General features: G+C 42.3%; 1 protein-coding gene across 3 annotated transcripts in view; it reads right to left on the reverse strand.

The window, feature by feature from the left end:
- spn-E (spindle E) overlaps window positions 1-22,779 on the reverse strand; it is a 61,188-nt gene that overhangs the window by 33,148 nt on the left and 5,261 nt on the right. For all 3 annotated transcript variants that reach the window (XM_019053706.2, XM_072301717.1, XM_072301718.1), the window contains exons 4-13: window positions 22,326-22,547; window positions 21,734-21,937; window positions 19,997-20,173; window positions 17,524-17,729; window positions 7,577-7,731; window positions 6,035-6,201; window positions 4,944-5,274; window positions 3,426-3,553; window positions 2,004-2,231; window positions 419-648 (exon numbers count right to left, since the gene is read on the reverse strand). In XM_019053706.2, the coding sequence (XP_018909251.2) occupies window positions 419-648; window positions 2,004-2,231; window positions 3,426-3,553; window positions 4,944-5,274; window positions 6,035-6,201; window positions 7,577-7,731; window positions 17,524-17,729; window positions 19,997-20,173; window positions 21,734-21,937; window positions 22,326-22,547 (2,048 nt within the window). The remainder of the gene's footprint in view (window positions 1-418; window positions 649-2,003; window positions 2,232-3,425; window positions 3,554-4,943; window positions 5,275-6,034; window positions 6,202-7,576; window positions 7,732-17,523; window positions 17,730-19,996; window positions 20,174-21,733; window positions 21,938-22,325; window positions 22,548-22,779) is intronic.

Consider the following 22,779-nt stretch of genomic DNA (forward strand, 5'->3'; position numbering starts at 1 on the left):
ACTAGCAGTACCATTAAATGCCCAACAGAGGGTGCCATCGTCGCTTTCCTTGGAGAATTGATCATTGCGTCGCATTCAAATTTTTAAGGGGCACTTTCCTTGTGTTTTTGTAGCCTTGCAGGAATTAAATGCTAAAACACTGTGACAGACAATATGTTAAAGAAAAATAGAAGAATATTATTCTCAGAAATTTTTCCAGTTATTTGGGCAGCACTGGGCCAGACCTCACTGTTCTTTGCTAATCTGTAAACTCAACCTCTGGAACACACAAACTCCTGCGAAAATTGCCATTTTCATGCATTTGAAGCACTACAGAAATTAACGCCGTTTCACTATTCATATGATAGAAAATCTCCTACAGATTAATGTCACAAAATAAAACAATTCAATTTTATTGATTAAGTTTGATGATTCAGACCTGCTTTTGTCAAATGAAACGCGCATGTTTTCTTTATCACAACATTTTGACAACTGATCTTTGATTTGAGAAACATACAAAACACCAGGCTGCTCTGCTGGCAATCCTGTCAGTAAGACAGTAGAGAATGGGTCATTGTTGAAGAGAATTTTCAGCGCTTCCTGCTCATCGATTGAATTTCCACAGCCTCTAGTGAAATACTGGGGGTAGAAAGCACCAGCAATCGCCACCTTACAAACATAGGTCAAAAATTAAAGAAGGAGTGTTACAAACGCCACACTGAACCAAAAAGCTCTTTCATCAGTTGATGTAATTAATAAATCCCTTGAAAGAGCATTTTTACTTTTAATTAATGAGAACAATAAAAATTTTAGATATAAGACAATCACATTTTCAGACATTATGAGGCTTTCTCACACTTGCTCTAAAAATACATAAAGATTTTTCGAGACTGTTTCTTTGTTTTTGTTTTGGTCTTGCTTAACCTGATGGCTAAACTGTAGTTTAATTTTTGCTGATTTCAGAGAAGAGGTTTGTTAAGGGTGAAAATTAAAGAAAATCTGGGCATCAAGAAGTTGATAAACTTTGAAGCAACTCTGAGTAGCTATAAACCAGTAAAATCTTTCTAAGTCAGATCCCACTGAGGCTAGAAACCCCCTGTTTTGACACAAATGCCCTATTTTTTTTGCCTCTTGACAGGATACAGTGTAAATCCACATTAAATAAAAAGTAAGTAAAATTTTTCAGTCTGAAGTCTGAAAGTTCAAAAGTGCTTCTCAAAAAATCCTCATACTAAATGATATACTCAATAGTTTCTTTACTTCATTTTCCCAAACTTCTTAAATTCATTCCATCTCACTAAATTACAGAGGAAGTAACTGTGCCACAGGTCTGGTGGAGTAATAACTGCGGTATTAATCCACTTGCAGTTTCCTCTTCTTGATAGAAAACTTGCGAAAGTTTCTCAGATGATATCAAGAGAACTTGTTGGTGAGTTTATTAAAAAACAAAACACAATTGAAGACTAGCAACATTTTAATTGGAAAGTAGCATTTTTTGATGAGTAAAAATATACTTCTTATATCTTCTCTCTTATTTGGGTGGGTATGTCTGTTCAAGGAATTATGTAAATTAAAAAAGAAAATCTCGTTTCATGAGTTGTAAAATTTGAAAATTCATAGGGTTCAGTTTGGGATTATTTGGTGTTTTCATCTCAAAATGTTTGAAGAGCTCTCCTTTATGCTCCAGTATCAATTACTGAATGGACCACTGTACAAGGTAGGAATTGTAGCGATTTGATGTATGTTCCCACGGAAAAATTTGACATTGAACACGATTAACATGATGGAATTACTGGAATCAACTCCTAACCAAGATACTAATGTGTTCATTTAACACTGGTTGCAACAAAGTTAGATTTCCTGCTCACAGTGAAAAAACTAGAGTTTCTTTGAATCGAATCATACATTAGAATGGTTTTGATAGGCTTCTTAATCTTGCAGGGCTCATTCTTTGCCCTGTGTTGATCAAAGCATAAATATCATGCAACAGCTGAGCCAAAGCGCAGAGATATACTTGAACTAACCTTTAACACCAAAGCTTTCTCGTAATCGTTCAGGTTCAGTTTTGAGTTGACTGTATTGACAATATCAAGATGCAGTAAACGTTTTTGAACATCCATGATCAAGATCTTTGTGGCCCTGAGTGGATGACTCTGGAGAAAATAATCTCTAAGCCATCTCCTTTCATTTTCTTCTGGAGTTCCAAGGCCAGTGTGCATGAAATTCTTCTGATCAAGTGCCTTTTCCCAGGCCTAAAATTGAACAAAATCATTGGTAAAATTAAATATGAATGGACCACAAGACGAAATAAGGGATTATACACTACAGTTACAATGCTTATTTTCTCATCAAAATTTGGATTAAAAGATTTCAAATTCTATTTATGATGCGTCACTAAATTTTGAATGAATATTGACTTGCAAATACATTTTTCCAAAGGTAAATGAAGCATAGAATACGATGCGCACATTCAAAACGCGAAAAAGTAACTCAGAAACTGAGAAATATGTAGTTCAAAAAGCGCAACTTTTTCGTAAATTTAGAACGCCCCTAATTTGCTAATTGGTCCTTAATGCTTCTACTGTTAAAATCCTTGTTGCACTTTATTCCGGCACTTCATGCTGTTTTCCCAATATCAATCTTCTAAACAGTCTTTGGCATTCTCAAAACTGCTCATTCCACTGGCCCATTTCACAGGCACCAACTCAAGCACCTACAACTTTTCTTATTACATACTGTTTTCTTTCGCATTTTGGTTCCATAAATCCTTCTTGATCCCGAAGGATCCAGAATTTGTGAACTCCAATCATGGTACCGTTACTGTAGTAAAGCAACGATTTTAACTCAATTATTGGTGACAGAATGGTAAAATAGTGGCAGATCTGCACTACTCTGCAGGGAAATCAAAGCCCGAAAATACTAATAATTAGAAGTAGAGTTACAAAATGAACTCTGATGAATTTCTGTGCAAGACTGAGGGAGGAGAGTGTTCAGCTCAGACAAATACGTTGCAACACTTGGCTGGGTCACACTAAGTGATCTGTATTAGTTTGGGGCTTTTTAGACCTCATCAGCTGGTTAAAGCCGTCTAGGATTTTGCAGGACACAAAGCTTGGCTCACTGACTGAGTGTGATCTGCTGATGGTGTTTAAAAAGACCCAAATCAGTATAGATCTCTCAGTGTAACCCTAGCTTAGTACTTCAATCTGTCTGAACTGAGCACTCTCGCCTCTCAGTCTTGTACTAAAACCTATTAGAGTTCATTTTTTTTATTCAAATTCTAATTTTTGGTTTTCTCTAGTTTGATATTTCAGCGGAATGGTATCAAGCCAGTGCCATTCCACCCTCCTGTTAGTTCCAGTATTCAGACTACTTTTTTAGAGGTTTTTTCCTCCTTATTCTCTTCAATATTAGGAACTGTGATAGAAATAATAGAAAAAACTTACTGTATAGGCATTCAAAATTGCGATAAGGTCTGAAGTGGATGCGTTTGCCCATAGCAATCTAGCTTCATAGGACTCATATTTTCTATTGAAAGGATTACTAAATAAGCTCTTGTTTGACATAGCACATGCTGAAAAGAAAGGATAGTGTCTTGATAAAACAGCATACAAAACAATCAGGTTGACAAGAAAATGCACATGGAAAACTTCTTAAATATTATTTTTTCTTCAATTCTCCCACAGGAATAACCAACAACAAATACTCACAATTAAAAAAATAACACAGAAAACACAAACGCAAGTGCATTTATATTGCTGTGTTATGTATTCTTCTGTAATGTAAAAATGAAAGTGAGAATGAGGGGCGAAAGAAGGAATTATTCAAAACCAATTCAACAAGTAATGTAGCACACGTACTTTTCTTGTAACAAAAGACAGATAATTCAAAAATTCTTGATCTTCTAGATACATAATATTGTCACCTTCCAGGCAAAGTATCACAAGCGCCATGCGACGTTTAAAAATTTCCGCCGCCATTTTATTTTTTTACAGAGACATTGTTCAACGAAGCTGTCCGAAAATTTCACTGAATTTTCTTTGTGCTGCCGATAAAATTTAGTGAAATTTCCAAACAGATTCAACCAACAATTTCTCAGTAGAAAAATAAAATGACGGCGGAAATTTTTAAACGTCGCATGGCGCTTGTGATACTTTGCCTGGAAGGTGACGATATGTATAATCTGAGGTTACTTTGTCACTTAATACCTTTGTAAATATAATTCATGTAGATAGATACAAGACATACTAGTAGCGGTTACTGTAGTAGTTCCGATAATTTTAAATAAGATGTGTTTAAAACAATAAAAATAAAAAAACATATGCATTACATTGAATTCATTTTTAGGTTTGGCGATAAGAAACTCTAGAATACTTCGCTGATTTTAGTCACAATTTTCCTTCTGAAAAATCAGGGTAAAATCTTACTATTGTTTACAAGATAAGAAGAAAGTTTCTACTAAGGTCTGGAAACGATAGTTCCAGCAATGTTTTTGAGGTGCTAAAATGATTCTCTATGAAAATCACGTATAACGTAACTTGCATCTCTCTTCACTACAAAGTGCCAAGTAGCTTTAAAATGTTGTCCTTTGAGCCGATTGATCAAGGAGAGTATGCCTTTCAATAATGTTTTTAAATTTTAGGAATTCCTCAATTTTTGTCAAGACTGCACGCATTTGAATATTTTATTTGAATTTTTCTCACAACTATCATTTCTGTCATGCGTGGCTGTTCAAAAGGGCTCATCAAATATTACCTTAATTCCGTTTAAATACTCGATTTTTACTACTTTATCTTCCTGAGCAGACTTGTCTAGGAGCTTGAGAATCCTGCCTCATGGAGTTAGTCTCTTTTCTCAGATTCGATCCAACAACAAATCTCATGAAAATGTCCCATGTATACAAGGCCTAACTCACTGGGATGATTCACACGGAGGGCATGTTATTGTAACAACAGACTACTCACCGATTTTGATACAATCATCTGAACAGCCAAAAATGAACCCCAGCAAAATCAGTTTGGAAAGACGAGGGTCTAGGGGCAAGGTGGCCATCAGTCGCCCGGCAAAGGTCAGATCTCCATCATCCTCCTTATATTCGTCGCCTACCGTGCGAAGTAAAGCGCCTAGTTCCTTCAGCGTGGCGACAGTCATTTCTATGTTTGAAAGATCTGGTGGGTCCAATGCAGCGGCCAGAATGGCAATGGGTGGTCCCATGTCTAAAACTTTTGTTTTCAAAACCACACGGTCTAGGGGGTTAACACAAATTTCTGGCTGCAAACGAGGTAACATCTCCACCTATACAAAGAATACAGACTCTAAAATTAATACAGACCACGGGTTGGCAATGCAAATTGCAGAAGCAATTTTATTGTTAAATTATTGCAAAAATGCAAGAAATTTTGAAACTTGAATCTTACTGGGAGGGGTCTGTCTTCTGGCAGCTTTGAAGCCAATACTGGAGTCCCTTTATACCCTGAGTTAAGTAATCCGAGATCCTGGATGTGAGATTTTGATTCAGCAACATGAATCATAAATATTTGCACCTTGTCTGGTGGTCTGTTGTGGGCAAAGAGTTATATTATGGCCTGGCAATTTCGTGCTTTGAAAACAGCACATGAGAATTTTAGAAAACTTTTTCTCAAAACTGTGTTTTGAACTGCAAACTTTAAATTGATGTAACTCCAATTCGGTTTGATACGGTTAGAGCATACTTTGGCCCGAAATTTTTGTACAACACTCTTCTATGCGCCTATTAAGAGATACCCATGCTGCTGTGCTAAGGAGAACGCTGTATGAACATTCGAGAGTTGCCAAATTTCCCCAGATAAAACATGTTTTTTCGACAAAATGTATACATATTTTTCCTCAAAATTTTCAGATGTTATAGATTAAATTGCGAACAAAATAGTCTCAAAAATTGAAAGAAAAATATTTACAATTTCTTCAATAATTTCATATCTTATCAGATGAAATTGGGCAACGCCTGGAGGTTCATACAGCGTTTTTCTTTAGCATGGCAGCATGCTCCTTAGAGAATCACTAGGTGCTGACTTACCTCATAAAATTCCTTTGGAACAAGCCGATAAACTTTCCCTGAATCCGTTCGACCGACACGACCAGCTCTTTGGGTGCAGTTGCTGTGAGAGGCCCAGACTTTCTGCAAGTGAGTGAATGATGTTCCAGTCTCACACCTGAGTTGTTTTGTTAGGCAGAAGTCGATTACTATGGGGCAGAAACATTAAGATTTTAGATTTTCAATATTACAATTTATAAAATCTAATTATTTTTCCTACAGATAATTAAATCTTTAATTTTCTCAATTGATTTAAATCGAGAATGATCTGGAGAAAACACACTACTGATATCTGAAAAATTGATAAGAGAAACCTAGACTGCTGGACTATTGAAGAACGCATTATGAGCCTTACGACATTCTTTTGATAAAATAAATATTTTCACGGAGATCTGTGGATATGTTTCCTTTAATTTTTAGGGCAATTTAGGGACGATCAGATTAAAATTTTCTAAAAATTTATAAAAAAGATAATTGATATCTCTCCTCAAAAATAAAAATTTTATTGGGAAAATTTGAAAACTCTTGAATGCTCAACGTTGCACTGGTGTTTTTCCTTAGCACGACAGTAGCCTTGGAAAGAGCCTTAAAAAGGGTCCACTGTGTTAAACGAAAATTAACTCTGGGAACGAGGTTTTACGACAGCTATGACTGTAAACACTTCTTGAACGCTGAGTGATGCTGGCTAAACAGATGTTTCCGCAAACATTTTCTCCATACCTATGAACTTTTACAAATTCCACTAGTCATCACCTTCCAGCCAAAGTTTCATGAGCGCGATTTACCTTAGAAACTGTGTTTCCAGACACCTCATAATTGTTTGAATTTTTTTTCTTAACTTGTGGACATACTTTCATGTAAATTTCAGGTACATATTTATCTTCATGACAAAAGAAATATTAGGTAAAGCTTTCAAGTGATTATGTTCTTTGTAAAAAATTGGACAAATTTGTTTTCCATTTTCCTGGCCTTGATATTCCATTTAAATCAGGATGAATCAGCCCTTCCGTTGAAATAACTTGCGCAAACAACTCAACATCAAAATTTTCATGATTTTGTTGTAGCTATGCAAAAATTTCTAAATTTTTTTCATTTCACAATACCTCTCAATTTCACCGATAAGTTCCTGATTTTCCTCATTCCATTGCCATGCTTTGCTTGCAGCCGTCCATCAAGCGTGCATGGGCAACAAAGGTTTTGCCAAGCCTGCTTTTCCAAACAATTTCGTATTCAGTCTTCTTTGTTTCCGCATATTGCGGCCAGATGTATATGTATATGCGCAAGTTATTTTGATAGAAGGGCTGATTCAATCTGATTTAAATGGAATATCAAGGCCAGGAAGTTGGAGAACAAAAGCATGGCAACAGGTTAAATCGACAACAAATTCCAGTTTTCAAGATAGGTTCCACAGCTTGATATCCTGTAGATTGCTAATCCTGAGAAAAACACTGAGAACAATCTATGCAGGGAACTTGTGACAATCAGAGCTGTCATCGGATAAATCTTGAAGTGTAAAAAAATTACCGTATTTGACATCTTTCATGGTTAAAGAGCTTTCAGCGATGTTGGTTGAGAGAAAAATTTTGCGGTGACCAGGGGGTGCTGACAACTTGACCGCTATATCCTGCTCCTCAATGGTAATGCTGGAGTGAAGAACATGCACTGACCACTTGAGTTTTCTGAAATACAACATTAATTTCTTTTTTATTTTAAATGTTGAAAAACAGAGATTTGAGGATAGAGAGATGACTTTTTGTTACACAAAGCATGATCTCCTCAACATGATGTGTGAAAAATTGGAGGCATTCAAATAAGATTGGCCACCAGACATGATCTGGACTAGTGTTCGCGCCCAAGATCTGGGCCCGATCAGATTCAAGGTAGACTCGGCAACCGGCCCGTGCCCGATCGGATTTAGAGTAGATGTGGCAACCGCCCGCGCACGGCTCTGCCGCTGCGCCGTACCTGTCACGACCTGTCACCACCCGCGTGCGCAGGCCGCCGCGTGACGTCACTCACACACTGCAAATACACGCACTACCACACACGCACGGGCATTATAAATACGCGCTCCGCGCTCCTCGATCATTCATTCCGCATCCAGCAGCCGAACGGATCAGTTGTCATCTTTCGCTTGGAAAATTGGTAAGCCATTTTCACTCTTCCTCTCCGCTTTCTCCGCAGTGCTTCACAGCGGCCATCCCAACGGAGCTTCTCCGCGGGATTCTCTCTCCTCTTTCACTGCGGTGTATCACTGCGGGTAGCCCTTTGGAGTCATCTCCGTGGGACCTTCTCCAGCGCACTAGCGCAAAGCTTGTTAGATCGCCGCGGTGTTTTCACTGAGGCGTTTCTCGGCGGACTTCGCCGAGCTCTCTCTTGGCTCATCCCTCACCGGGCTTCACTCGGTAAGGACCTGGTAGGTCCCCACGGCTAGGGTCTTCGCGGCGCTTCGCCGCGTGTTAGGTATCCCTCTCGCTGCGCTGTACGCGGCGGCCCAGTATGCTTTTCGCGGTGCTGTCCACCGCGGTCTAGGATCTTCGCGGCGCTTCGCCGCGTGTTAGGTATCCCTCTCGCTGCGCTGTACGCGGCGGTCCGGTATGCTTTTCGCGGTGCTGTCCACCGCGGTCTAGGATCTTCGCGGCGCTTCGCCGCGTGTTAGGTATCCCCCTCGCTGCGCTGTACGCGGCGGTCCAGTATGCTTTTCGCGGTGCTGTCCACCGCGGTCTAGGCCCCTCGCGGCGCTTCGCTGCGTGCTAGGTACCTCCCTCGCTGCGCTGTACGCGGCGGTCCAGTGCGCTCCTTGCGGTGCTGTCCACCGCGGTCTAGGGCCTTCGCGGCGCTTCGCTGCGCGTTAGGCGTCCCTCGCGCTGCGCTGTACGCGGCGGCTCAGATTACCTCTCGCGGTGCTGTCCACCGCGGTTTAGGGTTCTCGCGGCGTATCGTTGCGTGTCAGGCATTCCCCTCGCCTTCTCATAGCGCATCGCGCTTTACGCGCCTCCACTCAACGGTGTACGTGCCGCTCACGTACTGGTCCCTCACCCAACATATTTTTGGTCCCTCGGGCCGGATACACCTCTTCTAGGTTTTTTTGAGCTAGTCCTGTGTTTGCATTACAAAAATGACTAGTACTTCTGGAGACCACACATCGGACGTCTCCGAACCGCCCGCTTTAGTGAACAAGCGAAGCGTCCTCGTGAAACGAGTCAGGTCCATCCGCGACACTTTTAGAGACTCTCTCACTACGGAAAACTGCGAATGCTTCAGACCCTCCTACAAGAAACTATCGACCTACCAGGATAGATTTGATGAGCTACAGGATAGGGCCATAGAGCTGAACATCTCCGAGCCGACTAGTAGAATCGATATCGACACCGTCCAAGCCGAATTCGATCGCCTCGTACGCGAGGCCGAAGTGCTCTTTCTCTCAAAGGCACGCACTCATGACTCAAGCCTGTCTCCGCACAGTTCGTTTTCGCACAATCCGGTCAGATTGCCCAAGATTCAGCTCCTCACCTACGACGGAAAGATTGAATCATGGCGCGCATGGTACAATCTGTTTAAAGTGACTGTCCACAACAGTCCATCACTAACCGCCACCGAGAAATTCCAGTACCTGCTTAGCAGCCTGAAAGGCGAGGCTCTCGCGTTGGTACGGAACTTGTCCATTGACGAAGCCAGCTACACCGTAGCATGGGATCTTCTCAAGAAACGCTATCATTCTGACCGACGATTGATCACGCACGACTTCAACCAGCTGTTAGATCTCCCTGAGATAAAGAACAGCACCCAAGCATCTCTGCTTCTCGACCAACTCCGTGAGAACTCTCAGGCCTTAGAGGCCCTCGATCACCCTCTGAGCTCCTACGACGGACTGATTACCGCCGTCATATTGCGTAAACTCGGCCCAGGACTCAAGAGGCGTTTAGACGACTTTCGCGCGGCTCCCTCCGAGTACCCGAAGGTCAACGAGATTGTGTCCTTCTTAGAGTCCGAAAGTCTGAGCAATGATGGCACCTCGGCTAGCAAGAACGACTCTAAGGCCCTGCTCGCCACCAGAGCGGCCTCTCCCCAGCAGTCCGCCGTTCACGCGGCATCCTCCGCTGGGAGAACAGCTCCGTCCTCCGATAGGACGCGAGACTCCGCATCGTGCCCCTGCTGCACAGGACAGCGGCATGAACTACATGCCTGTCCCGGGTTTCGTGCAAAAACCCTTCCTGAACGACGTGAGCTCGTCCGCGCTCACAAAAGATGCTTCAATTGCCTTCGTCCCCACCAAAAACGGGACTGCTCTACACAGAGCCGATGCCGCCAATGCCAGGCCAAGCATCACCCATTGCTTCATGATACCGCAAACGCTACCCACGGGACTTCCAAATCAGTCCCAGAGGAAAAGACGGTCTTGCTGGGCACTTGCAACCAAAAGACCACGGTTATGCTCCCTACCATGCAACTGCGAGTGAAGGGTCCGAACGGCTCAATCCGAGCACGAGGCCTACTCGATTCGGGAGCTATGACTACCATCCTCACCAATAAGTGTGCGGATGCGATAGGCGTGACACGCCGTCCTGGAACCAGTCACATTGAAGGAATCGATGGCATGCGCGGTAGCACTTGCGCTGAAGCAGTAGTCACTCTGACATCTCCGAGTCACCAGGTGATTAGCAAGAATCACACGGTGTTGTTGGTCGACTCTATCACCACTAACGTACCACCCGTACCCATCTCAACCGCCGTTAGGCGCCGACTGGCTGATCTCCCTCTTGCCGACCCCGACTTCGATCGCCCAGGTCCTATCGACATTTTGATTGGGGCAGATCTTTACGCCAGGATTGTTACCGGACCCGCGACCTCTCTAGGTCCTTCTATGCCATCAGCTTTTGAGACAAATGGCTATGGCTACATCATCTTAGGTGCCGCTCCTTCCCAGACGGCTACCCTTGCTGCGCTCACCACCGGGACTGATGAGCCAGTATCCGAAGTGCACAAGACCATCCAAAGGTTTTGGCAGCTTGAAGAAGTTCGACCCCCGAATATCGAGCCCACTCCTGAGGACCCGGCAGAACTTCTTTTTCAGCAGACTACACGACGCGACGCGTCCGGTCGCTTCTATGTACGGCTTCCTTTTGCCCGCTCCCCTGACGCCCTGGGCAATTCTCGCGATCAGGCTTTGCAGCGTTTCAGGGCTCTGGAACGAAGATTCCGGTCTGATCCAAATCACCGTGACCTCTACGTCAAGTTCATGGAGCAATACGAAGCTGACGGCTTCATGAGTCCAGCTCCTCCGGACGCTCTCATCAACCCGCACTACTTCTTGCCACATCATGGCGTGGTAAAGGAGACGAGCTCAACTACGAAGCTCAGACCTGTCTTTGACGGCAGCGCGAAAACCACAACGGGCATATCGCTGAACGATATACTCTACCCCGGGCCATCGTTGACCCAGGACATTAGAGACATTCTCATACACTTTCGAGTTCATCGTACGACATTTGGCTGCGACGTCCGCCAAATGTACTTGCAGGTCTTCCTCGAACCTCAAGACAGATGTTGGCAGCTCATCTACTGGCGCCCCAGTGAAGATGCCCCGTTAAAGATTTATCAGCTCAACACGGTCACCTTTGGCATTACTTGCTCCGCTTTCCTCTCAATGAGAGTGCTCAAACAGCTTGCGATAGAATACGCCGAGGAGTACCCACTAGCGGCTAGGGCCATCTTGGAGGCCAGTTATGTCGACAATATCGCCACTGGAGGACGCGACCTCGAAGAAGCTAGACTGATTAGAGACCAGCTCATCGCACTTCTTAAAAGAGGTAACTTCTTTCTGCGAAAATGGATGAGCAACGACCCAGGTCTTCTGAGCGACCTCCCGGCTGATCTTCTTGAGACCCCAGTGACCTGGGAGGGCCAAGCACCATCGTACTCAGTGATGGGCCTACAATGGCTTCCCAGTCCTGACGTATTCACCTATCGCATACAGCCCCACTCGAAGCCTACCACAAAGCGAGGAGTCCTGTCTGTCATCGCCTCAATCTTCGACCCACTCGGGTTTCTTAGCCCCGTGGTGTTCTTCTGCAAGTGTATTATGCAGCAACTGTGGCTCTTGCAGCTAGGGTGGGACGACCCTCTCCCGGAAGACATCTCCACGCGCTGGGCTGGATTTCTCGAACTCCTCAAATCTCTGAGTAATGTAAAGATTCAGCGTTACGTCTGCGACGTAGACATTCCCATCCAGCTCCACGGTTTTTGCGATGCATCGGAATTGGGCTATGCTGCCTGCATCTACATAAGACCAGATCGACCATCGGGCATGCCTCATCTTTATGTCGCGAAAACTAAAGTAGCACCCCTCAGTAAAATAACTCTGCCACGTTTGGAACTATCAGGTGCCCACCTGCTAACCAACCTCATGACTTATATCGTCGCCAGGTTGCAAAAATACTACCACATCTCCAGTCTCCATGCCTGGACCGATTCGACCACAGTTTTACAATGGATCCAGACTCCTCCGCACCGGTTAAAGACCTTCGTGGCCAACCGGGTTGCCTTCATCCAACAAGAGATTCCGACAATGACTTGGCACCACGTACCCAGCCGTGACAACCCTGCAGACCCCGCTTCGCGTGGGATCTCGCCAGCGCAACTCGTAAGTTACAGCCTGTGGTGGCACGGCCCGCCGTGGCTCCAGGAAAACTCAGACGAATGGCCGTCGCTGCCCCTACCACTCCCGCAAGAGCCGATACCAGAGACGGCAAAGCCAAGGACGGTAGTCCTCTTGGCGCGAAAAAACACTCCTTCTGTGAGTTCACCTTCTGATCTTCCGGTTTTCGAGCGTTTCTCTTCATGGCGCAAGCTCATCCGCGTGATCGCTCTAGTCTTTCGTTTCATACACAACCTCAAGCATCCTCAGGCCAAACGCACGGGTCCTTACCAGCCTGATGAGATCGACCATGCCGAGAAGACCGTTGTCAGCAAAATTCAAAGGGATGCCTTCGCCAAAGACATCGCCGATATCAGAAAGGGCTCCACCTGCTCACAACGCATTCGGCATCTAACCCCCTTTCTAGACAGCGCTGGGCTCCTAAGAGCGGGGGGACGCATTTCACAGTCTGATCTCGAAGAAAATCGGAAGCATCCAATGATCCTACCCGGTGACCATCATCTAGTAAAGAAACTCATCCACACCACCCATTTGGATACCCTGCATGCTGGACAACAGCTGTTACAATCTGTTCTAGCGCAAAAATTCTGGATCCTTGCCGGTCGCTCGGCGATCCGCCAGGTCACACGCGCTTGTGTAAAGTGCTTCCGTGCCAAACCTCGCAACGAGGCCCCCATGATGGGTGATCTTCCCCCAGCTCGGGTTCGACCAGCGCGACCCTTCTCGCAAACAGGAATGGATTATGCCGGACACTTTGAGGTTAAGGTTCACACCCTCCGCTCCGCTCGCATCGTCAAGGCCTATCTTTGCATTTTCGTTTGCATGGCCACAAAGGCGGTACATATAGAGGTCGCCGAGGATCTCACCACCGATGCCTTTCTTGCGGCTCTCACCTGCTTCTCGTCTCGCCGTTAGATTAAGAATTTAGACTAAGACACAGCTGTGATATCCTTTTAAGTTCCTTTTTCCTTTTTTTACAAGGGACATTTTTTTTGTTTTTCTCAAGAAGGTTGTGATCTCATTTGTCAATCAAAGACTGAATTTTCGTTGTTTTTACTTTAATAGAGCTTTATCATCACCTACCCACTTGTCTCCTGAGTATTTCTTGAACCCTTCCTCCGGAATGCTTCAACGGGGGGACTATGTTCGCGCCCAAGATCTGGGCCCGATCAGATTCAAGGTAGACTCGGCAACCGGCCCGTGCCCGATCGGATTTAGAGTAGATGTGGCAACCGCCCGCGCACGGCTCTGCCGCTGCGCCGTACCTGTCACGACCTGTCACCACCCGCGTGCGCAGGCCGCCGCGTGACGTCACTCACACACTGCAAATACACGCACTACCACACACGCACGGGCATTATAAATACGCGCTCCGCGCTCCTCGATCATTCATTCCGCATCCAGCAGCCGAACGGATCAGTTGTCATCTTTCGCTTGGAAAATTGGTAAGCCATTTTCACTCTTCCTCTCCGCTTTCTCCGCAGTGCTTCACAGCGGCCATCCCAACGGAGCTTCTCCGCGGGATTCTCTCTCCTCTTTCACTGCGGTGTATCACTGCGGGTAGCCCTTTGGAGTCATCTCCGTGGGACCTTCTCCAGCGCACTAGCGCAAAGCTTGTTAGATCGCCGCGGTGTTTTCACTGAGGCGTTTCTCGGCGGACTTCGCCGAGCTCTCTCTTGGCTCATCCCTCACCGGGCTTCACTCGGTAAGGACCTGGTAGGTCCCCACGGCTAGGGTCTTCGCGGCGCTTCGCCGCGTGTTAGGTATCCCTCTCGCTGCGCTGTACGCGGCGGCCCAGTATGCTTTTCGCGGTGCTGTCCACCGCGGTCTAGGATCTTCGCGGCGCTTCGCCGCGTGTTAGGTATCCCTCTCGCTGCGCTGTACGCGGCGGTCCGGTATGCTTTTCGCGGTGCTGTCCACCGCGGTCTAGGATCTTCGCGGCGCTTCGCCGCGTGTTAGGTATCCCCCTCGCTGCGCTGTACGCGGCGGTCCAGTATGCTTTTCGCGGTGCTGTCCACCGCGGTCTAGGCCCCTCGCGGCGCTTCGCTGCGTGCTAGGTACCTCCCTCGCTGCGCTGTACGCGGCGGTCCAGTGCGCTCCTTGCGGTGCTGTCCACCGCGGTCTAGGGCCTTCGCGGCGCTTCGCTGCGCGTTAGGCGTCCCTCGCGCTGCGCTGTACGCGGCGGCTCAGATTACCTCTCGCGGTGCTGTCCACCGCGGTTTAGGGTTCTCGCGGCGTATCGTTGCGTGTCAGGCATTCCCCTCGCCTTCTCATAGCGCATCGCGCTTTACGCGCCTCCACTCAACGGTGTACGTGCCGCTCACGTACTGGTCCCTCACCCAACAACTAGCAAAAATACTTTACCTGTATTTTTTTCAAAACCTTATGTAGAGAACAGTTCCCACAACAAGAAGTTCAAAAATCAACACCTGAACTAGATATTAACAAGTATTTTTAACACAGCTCAGATGGAAGTTGGATCATACAAATGAAGTCATTTGTGCTTTTGCCAATGATCAATGTTGAGTGTAAGCACTTATATCTTGTTAAGGCGTTCATTTCCTAACTTCCTGTTGTGAGACTTGTTTTCCTTGTGAAATTTTGAGGAAGAATATAGTAATGTAGAGCTGAAATTTGTAGCTTGTCTAGAGACCTATTGCAGTAGACAAAATCATCCCTGTAAGCTGGGTAAGGCTGACAGATAGAATGGGGCAGTAGCAAAGGATTTTTATGAGGGGTGCATCACCGAAATGACAGCCAAAATTGTGTTCATCATTTCGGCGACGCACCTTTCTGTTAAAATCTTAATGCCATATGTTTGACGGTTCTGAAATTATGAATGAATTATGAAATATTCAGGACTCAGCAAAGCCATTGAGGAAAAAATATTGCTTATGCATGAAATAAAGTAGAAAGTGAAATTTGTGGCTGAGATGAGGAAAAGTCGATATGTTTGCACCAAAATCCTTCTGAAACCAACTTAAATTTTGAAAGTAGCTCACTGGAATTATTATATCCAACTAAAATTTCAACAAGCTTTTTCTGTTTAGAAAATATTTGGGCCAGCCTAGCAAGTAGACATAGAGTAAAAAAAATAAATATGATAAAAAATAAAAAAGCAGCAGAAAAACATACGGCCTGTTAGCTGAAAACGACCCGAAGAATCGGCACTTTTCTTCGTTTAAACCCATGTAATGTATGAACGTTTAATAGCACGACCTTGCAACTTTGATATCAATGCAATTTTTAATGCAGACATGCTTCCCTTTTACAAATATTTAAAGAGCCACTGCTAGAAGGAACAAGTCCACACTACATAGGGTGTCCTAAAACAACTGACACCAAGTCTGTAATTTGGAAAGTATGATAGATATTGAAATGCGGTTTGTGAGAGGTTGCAGACTATACTATTAGCTATCAAACCTCAAAATTTGAGCTTATTCGGTTGAAAACTCACCGAGTTGTAACATTTTTTCAGGGACGAGTTGAACAGAACCCTCCACTATTTTCGAGTAATATTTTTCATTTTGCGAACTGTTCGTGAGTGGCGCTGCAGATCGCGACACTTTGGATCAGGTGGAGGGATGAAGTGGTCACTGTTCTAGATGCAGGTTTTATCCTGTTAATGCAACACTGTGTTTCATTGTGTTTTGATCGCAATCGTCCGCGGGAAAGGTAGTGCAGCCAAAACCGTCAAGCGTAACCGAGTGTTTTCTCGCAAAGGGCAATGAGTTCGCCTGCTGAGTTGAAACAAGCTGCTGACTCTCGACCCTCGGAAAAGCATTTATGCCAACAAAGAATGGTACTTTTCCCAAGTCGATTTAGTCCATAAGCAACTGTCATCTCATTTAAAGTATCGAAGGCAGAAAGGCCACGGCGAACGCAATAGCAAATGGCATAACGTTGTTCTTGTTTCAACTCAGCAGGCACACTCATTGCGCTTTGCGAGAAAACACTCAGTTACGCTTGATGGTTTCGGCTGCACTGAGCTTTCCCGCAGACAATTGCGATGAAAACACATGTTAACAGGATAAAACTTGCATCCAGAACAGTGACCACTTCATCCCTCCACTTCATCCCTCCACCTGATCCACAGCGTCGCGATCTGCAGCGCCATTCACAAACAGTTCACGAAATGAAAAATATTTCTCGAAAATAGTGGAGGGTTCTGTTCAACTCGTCCCCGCAAAAATGATATAACTCGGTGAGTTTTCAACCGAGTAAGCTCAAATTTTGAGGTTTGATAGCTAATAGTATGGACTACAACCTCTCACAAACCGCATTTTGATATCTATCATACTTTCCAAATTACAGACTTGGTCTCTGTTGTTTTGGGACACGCTATGTATTTCCCTTTCAGCAGAAACTAGATGCTTTAACGATCTAAATTAGAGCTATTTTTTTCCTCATTTTGACTCTAATCTTTTTCTAAGTGAAGTATCACTATTTCTGGATAGAGAAACTGTTATAAAATAAGACAGATTCAACAGAAATCATCCTGACTAAGTACATCAAATGGTGCCTAATTTTCTGTAATATTCTCTCTTTTAGACATAATGCGAAAAATACTGAGACTTGAAATTTAAATTGAAATATTTTTCATAATCTAAGGTAAATCGATAGAGAAAATAGACAAGTTATGTCCTTCAGCTCTCTATTAAAAATATAAAACATGAGAGAAAATTTGGCAACATAAAATGTAGTTAGGCTAATACTAGTTGAATCTATTCAAGTTAAGGTGAGTTTATCGACTTTAAAATGTAAGCATATGTGAAACGCAAAACAAAAGAAAAAGAAAAAAGGAGAGACTAACCGGTCAGTTTCATCGTTAGTTATCATCTGGTGCATCTGTTCAATTTCCAAGAGACCAGGAAGGAACACCAGAACATATCCTCGTGGATTGATTAAGCCATTTGGCAAGTCATTCTTTTCTATGTGGTCAAAATTCTTCAACAAGTAGATTGCAAGCTCATACATTCCTCGGCCGATATCAGGTTTATGAAATTCAATCGGGTTATCCTGAAAGTAAAATTGTTACCATTATTTTTCAGGGTAGAAATCTCATGTAAAACATCCAATTAAATCAGTCATTCTCAAGGAGACTTGAACACCAAAAAATCGAGAATTGAGTTGATGGTGATTCGGTATTGTTTGGGTAAAGATGCATCTGGTTGCTAAGTCGAATGCAGAAAAATTGATTTTAAAGGCCTAAAAAACAACTGAAAAGTCAAGTCATTCTCAAAAAGACAAAAAGTCAAAGCACTATATGGAACTTGTTTTTCATGATTTGATCTGATTTGTACCTTTCAAAGTTACCTCGGATTTTCGAGAAGTAGGAGATAAAAACTTGTGCCTTCAGGCGTGAGAGGTCTCTTTTATGAGATTTTACTAAGGACTTGCACTTTTGAGCGATTATCAGTAGTGTAATCAGCAGTCAGTAAGATATCATCGTATTTTATGTAGAGAAAGTGTAATTAAGTTTTCGTGCACATTATGGCTTGATATACAAAACATTTGACTTTGAATGGGGGAAAACAAGTTGAAACAAGCCTGTTTATTCTCAAAGAGACTTAATTGACAATTCGTCTTTTTGTTCTTTTTCTGTTCAAATTTTCGGCAAATTTTTGGGACAACCGCAATTCAAATTCAAATTGCAATCTTCTCACATATTCATTTGTTTGATCTCCAAGATTTAGAACAGGTTGGTTTAAATAGTTCTCACCGTTTTTCTCAAACTTTCATTTCTGACGCTTGAGTCTTCATAAGAAATACCAATTCAATTTACATTTGACCTAAGCTGACCAAATCTGCTTGAGCTTAATTAAGTTGTTAATCTGTTTAGCTGTTGAGACACTTGGATTGCATTTTGCAAAAAGGAACCACTAGCATTGCAATGATGCTAAGATTGTGCAACTTCATCTTTTGCAATAAAATTGCGGAAATCGTGAAAAACTATGAAATTTAGATGGTAATTCTTGTCTTAAATTTACAGTTTTTAGGGAGTAAAATAGAGACTATTAATGGATAATCGGAGTTTTCCTCCAAGACAAAAAAAGTTGCACAATCTTAGCAACATTGCAATGCTAGTGGTTCCTTTTTGCAAAATGCAATCCACTTATTCCTTAATCTACAAATTATCAAAGCAAACAAGCATTTGTCCGAAAAGCATTTGTTCCGAATTGCTCAAGGTCAAATTCCAAATAATGTTTGTTAAACTTGTGATCGACTTCATTGTTCAATGACCGTTCAAAATGCAAAACTGACCCATTCCAGGAAAGATAAGGTGACAACTATGTCCATCTGCCTGAGAGAATCTGAGGTAGACGTTTGACTCTAAAACTTATAAAATATTGCCTGCTACTCCTATTTCAATGGTAACTTTTAAGTGTCTCCTGGTGACAGATCTGTTTGGAGACTTTTCACCACATTACCGAGAGACAAGGATAATACCTGCAGGTAGAACTAATCATTAAGTATATTTTGCTGCGCAAGAAATAAACAATGACATTTGCATTTTGTAAATTGTTGTACCGGCATACTCATCAAGAGGTAGCGCTAGCAATGCAGCAGCCTCTGCATGTTTTTAGGCCTGTTATGACACATACTCAAGAACATGTGGACAGGGAATACGTTGATAGACTAGGGTGACTACTGGTGTCTCATCATTTAAATTCTTTGTTTTCTCATTGACTTTTTCTTATTTTTCCTAACTTCCCCACAAATTCCTTTTATGGGGTTTCCAAAACTTCTTGCTTTTTCATTACTTTCTATCTACTATTCCCTCACCTTACAGGAATTTGTCACTCTGCAAAAGAACAGCATTTTTTCCAGACACACAGATTGACAGATCACATAAATAATTTTTTGACATTTCACAAAAATAGTTTTCTTGGGGATCAACAATCTTCAATATTCAGCAATAAAAAAAACTATGATGAGAGCTATGGTATTCATTCAACAAAAATGAGATTAGCTTAGCTTTGAGCGACAAAAAAGAAAACTGGGAAATTTACATTCGAAAAGTGGAATGTACAAATGATAAAGATATGAACTAGGACGAACAGCAACGCAAGGATTCGAATTTTAAAAACTTGATAAAGTCAACTATGTTGAGAAATTACAAACCCCCATGGTTATTTTTTAAGTTCATCATGAGAGTTCCTTATATATGTTTCTTTTCTCTTCTGTATCAACCAAATGCATACATTTTCAGTGTATCTGTACTTATTCTCTACTGTAGACACAGTATGGATATTTAGGATATACTTTACACGAGCCACACTTACATTTTGAAGAAATAACGTCTGGCAAGGTTTTAAATCATCCAAATAAAATATTTTGACATCGTAATTCATCTTTTCACCGACATCAATTACTGGACAGTCTCTATTTTCATTATAGATCTTTATTGGGAAGTAGTGTGCTAGCTTCTGTGCCTCCAGAGTTGCGGACATTAAAATGATCTGTGGGAGGAAAGAAAGACAGTACTGATTATTTAACTTTGTCTTGAAATGGATAAGCAAAATTAAGATGGTAGAGGACTCATGGTGAGCATTCTATGCAAAGGAACAACTTTAGATTTTTGGGATTGAGTTCTAGTATGACACAGGTTAATATCCAGACAAGAAAAACACTAAAAATGTGGCCCAGACTGCATGTGACAAGGTGAAACTTTTTGGCTTGGTTTTTCCCCTTAAAATAGTGTGGTCCCAGAACTACTATACCACCTTGTTAATACGAGTATTCAAACCGGGCATTTTGCCAAATGCCTGGGCGGATTATCAATTATTCTAATGTAGATTGGTATACTGAGATACTTCCTAGTTTTAGAACGGAAAGTTATCCAAATGAGTAGGAAAGAATCTTCCGTGAAACATTTGATTAAATATACAACATTCTATTTTCACAGAATTTTGAACTCTGAGTAAATATGCCTAAGATTTACTCGTTTTTTCATGAAGTGCCAATAATGTGAAAGTTGCTCAGGAAAAAATGATGTGAAGAATTTTGAATGATTGAAGAAGACGATATTGATATATGTTCAAAATCTAACTATTTGCCTTCTTGACTATTACCAATTGACAAAATGCCTAATTTGACTAATCAGTCTGCTACATCAAGCAACTGACCACTGTGAATGAAGAAAAGGATTTAAGTTCCACTACCCTCTTTAAAAGGAAAAGTATTCAAAAGCACTAAAAGTATGCTAGCATGAAATCATGGAGACTGACGCACCTTGGGATCAATAAACTTTTCTGTCTATGATTGCCACTTGAACGCCGATGTTGTGGCAAATTTAGTGTGTCTTTTTTTTCGTTTTTAAGTGTGATGTCTCAGAAATATGGTGCTGTGTCTCGAAAGGTTAAAAGAGAGCATACAGTCATTTCGATTGAGCATTTACGGCAATCAAAAGAATGGGAAAAAGTAAATCAGTGCAGGTTCTATGTATTTTTCTTGTCCTTGTGTGGAATTTCCCTGATCCTCACTTCAACCAAGATTTTTGTTCATGCAGGTTGAGCCCGGTCCCATTTTACTCATATAACTAGAGTCCTGTCATTATCAGTAGCAGGGAGGCTTAAAATTTGAGTTTCACTAGTTTTTGAGTAAGTGATGCAATCTCATGCTAAAAAAATTATGATTAATCCTCTATTGATATTTAAAAAGGAGCATACAGAGAGCTTAAAACTGAAGAAAGAAAAAAATGGTTTGACAATTAGATTGGCGCCCTTATTGAAAGTACTGATTCATATGTGAGGACTTATCTGTAACAATAGCGGATGTGAAAAATTACCTTTTTGAAACACATTCAAAAAACTGTTGTGGCATCGAGAAAAGTTTGAGAAAATACTTGAGATGTGATCTTCGAGATCTGTACATAATGCCAGAGCCAGACATATTAAATTTTTGTGTGAGCAAAACAGTTTTTTGACCGTGTTTCGAAAAGGTAATTTTTCACATCCGCTATTGTTACAGATAAGTCCTCATACCTTGATATGGCATAAGTTAATTAGAAGCTTACTTACTCTTGTTCGAGGAGATCTTGTCATAAGCTTTTTGATTACAACAAGAAGGAGGTCTGTTTCTTGATCTCTTTCGTGAACTTCATCAAGTATAATGTGAGTGTAGTCGTCCAAGTTTTTGGCATTGATTAACTTCTCCAGCAAAACTCCTGTGGTGCAGTAGAGCAGCCTAGTTTCTTCGCTTTTTCCTTTAGTTTCTTGTCCAACCTGGAGGAAGCATGCACAAAATAAATTAGCCCATTCCTTTGAAGAAGTAAATGGATTTTCTTCAAGACATAACCAGATAAAAAGTAGAATCTAAAAAAAAGTAAATGCACAATCTAAAAGATGTTTTGTAGGAGTGTGATAGGATAAATTATAAGGAAAAACTGTACATATTCAGGGCTTATTTCTCAAATTCGTGGCAAAATCTCATATTCCCAAGCCTCCATAGAAAACAATCTTTTCTTGACAATACATACTTCTGTATAAAATTGTCACAAGATGTCTTCTTAAGTGTTTCTACCTACTTTTCCTGTGTTGACTCTTTTTAATTAACAGCTATCAACAAAAGAAACATGATATATTTTGTTTGTAGAAATAAAACAATTCTGACCTGATAGCCGACTAAGGTACCAACATCACAGCTTCGTTCCGAGGCAACTCTGTGGGCAACGCTCAAGGCGGCAATACGTCTTGGCTGAGTAACAACAATGTTACAGTATTCACGATACGCTGCAAAATGATTAAGGATGAACTGCGGCACTTGAGTTGTTTTACCACAGCCTGTAGCACCTTGGATGACTGTCACTCTGTAGCTGTTTACGTGATCCAGTATCTAAAAATTAGGCAAGCTCTTAGATAAGACTGCTCGATGAGCCAGATGAAGACTCAACAATTTCTTAAATTATTATGTTAATTTCATAACTTTTTGGGTAATATAAGATGATTAAGCAAAGGCAAACTACCAACTTTATAAAGTAAATCGTATCAAGGTAAGGGGAAAGAAATTCCCAGTTTTCGACACCGATTCCCTGAAGGATTCCTTGTTTTTCCGGGAGATATTCCAT

Source organism: Bemisia tabaci, chromosome 6 (assembly GCF_918797505.1).
Source record: "Bemisia tabaci chromosome 6, PGI_BMITA_v3".
Lineage (NCBI taxonomy): Eukaryota > Metazoa > Arthropoda > Insecta > Hemiptera > Aleyrodidae > Bemisia > Bemisia tabaci.